Genomic DNA, 9788 nt, shown 5'->3' with positions numbered 1-9788 from the left:
ACTGAAATATATAAATTTTGCGAAATGAAGCTTGACCAACAAAGAGACAGAAAAGTGCAGTCCAGGCAGCCAAACTTCAGTAAATTTCTTTGTGAACCAATCAAAATTAGATCATTCGTGAAATGAATTCGTGGCGTTTTCACAGAATAATTGTTGGTAAAAATCAGTTAGATTAACAACTTTTAATATATAGAAAATCCAGTGCGTTTTGGTAACACTACATTCTAACAATGGCTTTTATGTCATGCTGCTTAGCAAGAAAAGTATAACCTAATATTGTTGTTAGTCTATGTACTGAAAGTATAAAATGTATAGACAACAAAATTGGAAATATATTTGTTGATTTCTTAATTTACAGTCTGTGTTGATTAAAGAAGTATTCATACGTTGGTGATATAACAGAAAATAGCTTTATTCAGAAACAATTTAAGTTTAAAATTGAATCAATATTTTTACTTTCATGATAAATTTTATGCACTTGACTCCAGACTAGATGATCCCACACTACGTCTTTACTTTAGGCTTATTATACCAACACCCACTACATTTATAAAGTTTCACGACACACTTGCACCCCTGTCACTAAAATCGTAATGGGCAAAAAGTAATCGAAATATTCTATCTAAATAACTGCATTCTAGGCCTTTATGACTCTCCTACTTCGAAAAATCAAGCGTGACGTGACAGACACTGGGTTTTATGTATGTTAGAGGATAATTAAGTAACATGGTTTTAACTTTCGACTCCTTATACTTATATATTGTTTAAATTGTTTATGTTTCTGATGTTGTTAACGTTCTAAGAATTTGAAATGTATCTTAACAATAGTACTTTGTGTCTGTTATTCACAGTTCTTTTTAGTTATAAAGCCCTTTCTATGCCTGACTTTCTACTCACCTGAAACATTCAGTTCGACTAAATGATTCCTTGTCTATAGGATGTTAACCGCAACACGTCTTTCTGTAACCACCTCTTCCATATCCAAGACCATAACCTCCTCCAATACCTCTTCCAACACCATAACCTCCTCCAAAACCATAACCTCCACCATAACCGCCACCAGAGCCTCCTCCAAAACCTCCTCCATAACCTCCTCCATAACCTCCTCCATAACCTCCTCCTCTTCCTACACCATATCCAAAACCTCCTCCATATCCGTAACCTCCTCCAGCACCCCTCCCTAGAAAGCCCCCTAATCCTCCATAGCCATTATAACCTCCATAGCCACTTACGACTTCACCTTCACGCCCATTAGACACACTGCTATAACCTTTTTCACCAAGGCCCTGTCTCACGTAACCTCCTACACGCTCAGCAAAAACATTGTGCTTGTAAACTGTAGTTACCAATAGAAGATTGAATAAAATCACCACCTAAAATAAAAAGTTAAACGTTAGGTGTAGTACAATTTACTATCATTAACTTAAACATGAATAACAAAAAAATAATAATAATTAATTATTTTACGTAAAACGAAATAATATTTTTTGTAAACAAGCAAAATATTTTCACGCACTTTCTGGCTTTGGAAGATGGAGAGTGGATGGCAGGACGTTTAATTAATGTTCTGTTTGATTCTGCTACTAGATAAAAATCTTAATCTTTTATCTGTTTGATTCTGTTACTAAGTAAAGCTCTTAATCTGTGGTTTCTTCAATCTACTCACAGATAAAAATTTTAATCTGTGTTTGTTTGATGTTGTTAACAATTAAAACACTTAGCTCTTAATTTCTGTTTGCTTGATTTTACTATCATGATTCAAATTGATTTTGTAGGTCTACCTTTCATAGATAATCTTGAGTTGAAATGAAGTAAAATACCGTATAAAACATCAATATGTATGCATCTTAGTTTAAGCAAGATTTTAAACCAATATTGTTTTGTTATAACAATTAGTAAAAATTAACCGTGCAACACTTACCTCCGTTTTCATCTTAACAGTATGAAAAGGCTTATGGAGAAGTTTTCTGTTGTGATCTTCTTGCTACTCGTGTTTGAATTTCACAGACTATTTAATATAATATGTATATATGCAGGTGACAAAACCCTAAAAAATTATAAAAAAATATCTAGCTTCATGACCCAAAAAATGACTTAATTTCTTTTATAAAAGTGAAAAGTATGTAACTCTCAAAAAGGTGGTTTTCCCCCGTTTATTTTGGCAAAAGAGAGTATCACATGACTCAATAAGTCTGGAAAATGTTAATGTTTCTGAACCACTTCCCAGGCAATCATAAAAAATCGTTGGTCTGCAAACTAAAGAAGTGGAACATTTCGTTTACTTTGTTACATTGTTGTTGTTTCTTTCATACAGTTTTCAAGGCTAACAGTAGGGTAATTACTATTGCCTTTTAAAGCATATTAAGTCAGATTCCAACCCTCTAACTGACAACAGAAACAAGAGTCAGACATTCTATATTATGATGCTCTGATATAAAAAACCATAGTGAAAGGAAAAACATATTCTAGTTGTGGAATAAAACTGGGAATTCCCAGCAACTCTTAAAAACTTGACATTCTTATTTCCAAAAATTGAGCAACTTCAACCGTTTGAGAAAAATCAATCTTTTTTTTTATCTGAAACTTTTTTCGTTCGGTTAGTTTTCTGATTTCATGCAATGATTGCCTCGGTAATTATAGCTTCCTGTTGATTAATACGAACCATCACTCATGAAGAAGCATAATCCTGTAATTATTGTCAAAGGACTGGGTTTTTCCATTTGCAGCTCTAAACCAGTAGCCAGATACAAATATTATAGTTTGTTTGTTTGTCCTTGTATTTTTGAATGGCACAACTGACTGAAATTGAGTTAACTGTGTATTGCAATTCAAACTGCAAAGGGGTTGAGTTAAACATCTAAACCCTGTAACTTAATATCTCATGCGCCTTATAAACGTCTTTTAATTTCATATGCAAATATTAATTCCTATACTTATACAATATATACAGCTCTAAGCTTTAACTTTGAAAATATTTCATTAATAGACTAACGTACAGAAAAAAGTAAAATAGCCATAAATGAGCAAAGTGTATGGTTCCAAAAACAATAAAGTGATTAATGTTGTCAGAAATGCAAATGATTTAAAAGTATTCCAATTAAAAAAGAACGTTTAATAATTGTTTACAGTAAACAACATACATGAGGTTTTAATTCATTAACATATATTTATATGTACATCATCCTCTTTCACACTTAAGTAACAGGGGAAATTCTAATTATATTTACTAAGTTAAACTGAGCAATCTGATATTGTGAAAACTTCCAGGTTAATGAAATAGCTACTTATGTTTTAACTATTTATCTAATAAGAAGTATTATACAACGTATATAGTTTTTCTTTCCTCTGTAATAAAGAAAGTACGATTACATCAAGAAGGTGTATATTACACAAGTATGACTATGACAAGTATGTTTTTACTTAATACATATTAATTGCCACAATGTCTGCAGCTCCAGATATGAACACTTGCATGGAACACGCGCATTATGCTCAATTGGAGAAATAATTGTCTTTCTGGTATAAATGTACTATTCAAATGCTTGTGTAAAAAAAAAGGAGAAAATCATTGTAACAAATATCGAATTACGTGGTTTATCTAGAACAAATAAACAGAAATGCGAACACGTCATAGCTTCCATAAGTTGGTGAGGATATGTAAAGTATTACTAAATGTCTCACATTCATTAAGTTCCTTAATTAATAGTATCTAGCCTCACAATTTTACACTTGAAAATAAAATAACTAAAATAAATTATCCAAGTCTATATTAAGCATCTCACAGCTGGGTTTACTTTTGGCAAGTAGATAATTTTACTCGCTTAAGCTGAGATATTCCAGAATTAGAAAGAACTAATATCATAATTATGCTGACGTCACAAATTAATTAAGCTGACAGATTTTATCTAGTTACAGTTGCTTCTGCCTAATAGTACTTCATAACACACTTTATTTTTCCGAGATTTAACACACAAAAGACTTATAACATCTGTACAAAATAGCAATATTTCTTCAACAATGGTCAGTTTCAGTTATCAAAGAATCTGTATTGGACTTAAGTTAAACTCGTGTTTCTTCTCGCTTTTAAAATGTGGAGCTATTTACGAGTTTGTAATTATAGAACTTAACAATTTGTTATGTGGTCTTCATACAAGTGTATGTGGGTTGCATTTTTAGGTTGTTTGTTTAAGCTCAAAGCTACACTTTATAGAACCTCAAGTTTACCTCCGAACAAACAGAGGATGTATATTTTTTGTAAACGTTCGCGAGCCAAGGTTTCATTGGTAACACTTCATTAAAGTTGAATTTCTGTTTTTGCATATGCGATATAAATTTGACAATTTGTTTTAGCACTGTTAAGTGGTAAATAATATCAATTGTCTTTATTAATAAAAATATAATTCTGATGTTTTTAAGCTATCTATTAACTAAATGGACTACAACTCATTCTATGTGTGATGAAGTTGCCCATATTATCAAGAAAAAATGTGTCACTAAATATGTATCCATATTATTTACAGGTTTTTCACCATTCTCTGAAAAATATTAATTTAAATTCGTATTCGAAATAGATCATTCTTAGTGTTAGTGAACACGCAGATGCCCCCCCCAATGGCACAGCAGTATGTCTTCGGACTTACAATGCTAGAATCCGGGTTTCGATACCCGTGGTGGGCAGAGCACAGATAGCCCATTGTGTAGCTTTGTGCTTAATTACAAACAAACAAAAACAAGACACACATTTGAGAACATATTCAAATTATGCATTTTGTTTAAAGAATTAAATAAAACAGTACAAAACTGCTTGAATTAATTGACAAAAGTGGAAATTTTAATCTTTACTGCATTTAAGAACAACTAAAACTATTGTGATGTATAGATAAATATATATTTGTAGTAATGACTATGAATTGTCATCAGACATAATGTATTAATAGTTTAACTTAGTTATCTAGCTCTATCATTAAGTACGACACATTCTGGTACCTAACAAGTTAAACTACTAATCAGCCAAGGATTGAGGTTAATGTCCGATATATTCAAGCTCACTGGAATCGTAACTACTGTCTGTTTAGAATTTTGTACAATACTGTAGGAGCTTGCAATATTATTGTTTTGTTTTTTGTTGTTTTCTCAGGAATCAACTACTTTTCACAATAACAAATAGTCGAAAAATAAGCTTTGTTTGATAATTAGTTTTCACTATGCTAGTTTAACATATGGATTTAAAATTCAATTATTTTAAGCTAGTCCAACCTTTCGAGGTATTATTAGGAGTAAGACTGGAAATGTCGTTAAAAGCGAAGCTACCCAATTCAACCCATTCTAATCCTAATGTGTTTTAGCTTTCTCGCGGTCTATTCCATTATGTTCCTCCTGTTTGTTTGTTTGTAATTAGACACAAAGCTGCACAATGGGCTCTCCTTGTGCTCTGCCCACCACGGGTATCGAAAACCGGATTCTAGCGTTGTAAGTCCGCAGACATACCGCTGTGCCACTAGGGGGCATTTATAGTCTTAGCTTACTTTTAATCAGAAGTTCTTAGTACCTGCCTAATGGCTAGACAACCAGCACCTTTACTTCCCTCTCTCTCAACGTTTATCAACCAGTACAGGTTGGGAGCCTATTTTTTATTAACCAGCGAATGTCATCAGGCAATATAAAAATCTGAAATCATGGAACATTGTTTATTTCTTGTATTAACAATTAAAATGAAATATTAAAGAATTAATAAGATATTACAGTTGGCTTAAGTTTTCTTATCACTCAACAAACCATTGTTTGTACGGTTATTTTTTGTTATTAAATATTGCTGGATCTTACTTATGATGCCTGCGGTTAACAAATCCTCTGAACCATGAAAAGTTTATCATGACTTCTTAACTTATATTAATAAGTGCCAAAATATCTTTGGGCTATATAAAAACAATTCCTTTAACAATACAAAAACCTGTTCTACGTCTTTTAGAGTTTCGTGAAGTCTAACAATGTACGTTTAACTAATATTTGCATAGCTTCTTAATTACAAAGAATAACAAATTCGCGTGCAATATCCAATGAACATTAAATATCTGTAATAAAGAAGGTGTTTAATTTTGGCGTTATTACTCAGAAACAGTTATATCGTCTAGGTTTTCTGTAGTAGCCCATGTTGTCATAGATTCAGTGTATTGATTCAACTTCACTACTAGAAATGATTGTTTGATATAAGTCCTACACACACATATATATAATGAGGCAATACGTGTTTGTCTCAGAACTGAAGTACTGTTTTATGATTAACACTTGTCATAACTTCAACGTCGAATTTCAACATTATAATTGGAAATAATAAATAATAGATAATAAATAATAAGTCCTTTGTAATTATACGTTACATATTTGCCACAATTCCAACGTTACTCACAAACAGTTTCGCGTATAAGTCATATATAAAATAAAACAATAGATTCGAAGAATTGCTGCTGCCTTGTTTTTCTGGAACAGTTATTTCTTATAGCTTCTCTATTAAAAGATTACATTACTGCTAATAAGTTGTGTATTGCAAATAAAAAAAAATATGTTGGTCATTGATATAGATCAGTGTGTTAACATTGTTCTTTGCAAATGGTTGTTTCGTATAATTCCTCCTTAATGAATATGTATATAATATTGCATTAAACATCATTATTTGGAAACAGTGCTCTTGTGTTAGTCCTCAAACGCATATAGTGTTCTTTATTTTTCTGTACATTATTTGTCGACATTAAAATCTGGCCAACTAATGACGGTGCTCGTGCCAAGAAACATACCAAAAAACTCTATATTTTGACAAGAAAAGCAGTTTACATATGGAATACCTTATGAAATGGAAGAAATTAGATTTTTGGATGAAATGTTATTATACAGTGGACAGAAGAGTTCGAACTTTAATTCAAAGTAAACAGAAGTATCAGACGTATTTAATAGTATAATTGCAATATAGATTTACATTTGGCAGAGGGAAATGGCAGGCTCATATAAGGCGTGCAGCCTAGGTTGTTGCAATAAATAAGATGACATTTTTCTTTCCTTGTGGTTGCCATTTTTTACATCTTAAACCTTGTACTGGCTATGCTACAGATTCTTGCAACTGACAAACAGTTAAGTTGTCTTCTAAGAGTGTATTCTATTCTTGCAGTATCAACTGTCAGATTAGCTATTTTGAAGTTCCTTTGTCAATATCGATCTTTTCGACATTGGAAGAGAATTTCAAGTTGAAAGTGCAAAGTAATTAGACACCAATCAACAGGTATATAAATATTAACTTCCTATCAGAGCAAGCTATGTACTTGTAACGGAACCAGGAATGAACCTGGAAACCAGTAGTACCTATAAAGATGAGGAAGCATTGTTTCATCTGTTGTGTACCGTGAGTCACGGTTAATGACGTTTACAGCCGTAATCCTAATAATATCTTAAGAGGTTCGGCCAGCTTTGTTAGAAAGCATTGTTTCATCTGTTGTGTACCGTGAGTCATGGTTAATGACGTTTACAGCCGTAATCCCAATAATATCTTAAGAGGTTCGACCAGCTTTAAAGATTTAAGTTGGATCTAAATACATATATTAAACTAACAATGCATAATGGTCTTTAAAATAACATTATATCAATAAAATTAAATATATATATAAAATTAAGAACTAACGACATTCGATATACTAAATAGGGGCAACATCAGTGAAATTGAAGAAAAATACAACAAAAGGTGCAGTCTATTCTGATGATGAATCATTAGCAGACGAGAGCACCATACATGTTTCTTATTTTTCTATTTTGTTAGTACTTTGATATGATGTGCTTTTACAAAAAAATCTAGTGAGCATCAAATGAAGAACTCAACTATGAGAACTGATACTGTTAGCAAATTAGTCAATGGCCTTTTTCAGTATAGATAAAGTTATTTAGAAGGTAATATACCATAACAAGTGTTAAAAGAGTTGTTGAAGAATTACACAGGCCTACGAATTTAGACTTCATAAAAGTTGTTTTGGTTTTAATAGCGAATTTTTCATAATTCAGCTACGTAGATTTCGAAAATAATATTCATTTTTTTCTATTACGTAGGGATTTTTTGCAAATCTGGAAGAGAAAACCCCTTAGATCAAATAAGTATTTCGTTTACGACAATGAACATTTTTTATTATTATGTTTGTTAACAAAAATAGAAACAAACTGAAGAAAAGGGAAGAACATTGATGTCAAACGAATATGCATCCTCATTCATCCTGATTTGTTTTTATGAAATCTACGTCTTTTAGTCTGAAAACTACTTGTTGTGGTCTTTCTTTTATGTATTGCGTTATGACGTTTTGTGAAAAATCTATACGTGATGCAGCAAAATGGATATCATTTTCGGATTCAGCGTACAGGAATTACTGTAGAGCATGTAAAAATTTCAAGATAATAAAACCATTGCAGGCCTATGTTATCAGTTGTTGCAGATTTTCCTGAGATACAGGAATACAGGTCAAACGAAAGAAGCGCCTTACGAGTTACGATTCTGAAAATGAGACAACCATTGCTGCGAACTGTATTATTATCATTATTTCATTTACTGAAATTATGAGCTATGTATACACTAAAAATTTTCTGTGATTATATGTCAGTTTTTGTGTGTGGAGTTAAAGTAAGTCAAAAAGGAACTAGTAAAATAGTGCATGGATTTAGCTAGACAACTTTAATGGACTGCATTAGATGTTGATGGGATTGATTTAGCAGTTCATCTTCAAAGTCTAGCTAGACTTCTCAGTGACAGACGCTCTTTGAACACTGCATTTTATTTATATAAAAAAAAAAAGATTTAGTACATCCCAACATGTGATTTTTTTTCTCAGGGTATTACTTACAGCTCCGGTGACTATTGAATCTGCTTAGACGAGTTCGTTCTTTGTTTTTTTTCAAAGCTGATTTTAATGAAGTCTTATTTGAGATCGTCAATGTCTCGTGAGGTTGCCACGCTCTTCAGAGAAAGAAATGTTACAAGAAACTCGAACTTCTCAGAAACTGTTGAAAATTTTGTAATACGCATATCATCATACTTTAATAAGTATATTTAAAACACATGAATGCAAAAATGTAAATCGTTAAGTACGTAAAACAATTTTCTAACTTTTGTGCTATAATTTATTTATTGACACGTGCCTACAATTAAATACTTTGGAGGAAAGGGGTAAAATTGACAGTAGTATATATATACACACACACATATATATATATATAATATTTCAGCGCCACCTGTAGGGAATCAAACCAAACCAAAAACTTCATTCCCTCCAAATAACACATAAACATCATATACACATCCTACTACCCATTTAGAGGTAAAAAAATTACCAAAATTTACGAACACCAAAAAATAGCCAAAAATCATTAGAAAATAACCAAAACCATAAAAAAATAACCCAAAATCATCAAAAATTAAAATCCTTAATAATTAAATATATCGGTTTCGTTACCCTACATAATGTTGTCCCCTATCATCACCAGGAAAGATCAAAATTTTAAAAACCACCAAATTAAATGAAAGGAGTTGTTTTATTATTTCCACACTTTTTTATTTCTTCACTCTATATTTTCAATATCATAATTACCATCATCAGTTAATTTAAAACCGTTTCCAGGTGGCTCTATAGAAACCTGAGGTGCCATTTTATATAGATTACCATACGAAAACCAATGGAAACGATGGTTTTATTGTCCGAAAATATCACTTTTTCTCTATTACGTATAGATTTTTCACAAAACGTCATATGTACTTTTACATAAGT

General features: G+C 31.7%; 1 protein-coding gene across 1 annotated transcript; it reads right to left on the bottom strand.

The window, feature by feature from the left end:
* Positions 1 to 941: 941 nt before the first annotated feature.
* On the bottom strand, positions 942 to 1933 carry LOC106459689 (glycine-rich protein 5-like). The gene is made up of 2 exons (XM_022386219.1): positions 1922 to 1933; positions 942 to 1373 (listed from the first exon to the last, which is right to left on the bottom strand). The coding sequence occupies exons 1-2, from the start codon at positions 1931 to 1933 to the stop codon at positions 942 to 944; spliced, it is 444 nt and encodes a 147-aa protein (XP_022241927.1).
* Positions 1934 to 9788: the final 7855 nt, after the last annotated feature.

The sequence above is a fragment of the Limulus polyphemus genome, unplaced genomic scaffold, assembly GCF_000517525.1.
Source record: "Limulus polyphemus unplaced genomic scaffold, Limulus_polyphemus-2.1.2 Scaffold648, whole genome shotgun sequence".
NCBI lineage: Eukaryota > Metazoa > Arthropoda > Merostomata > Xiphosura > Limulidae > Limulus > Limulus polyphemus.
This window is presented reverse-complemented; position numbering and strand designations above follow the sequence as displayed.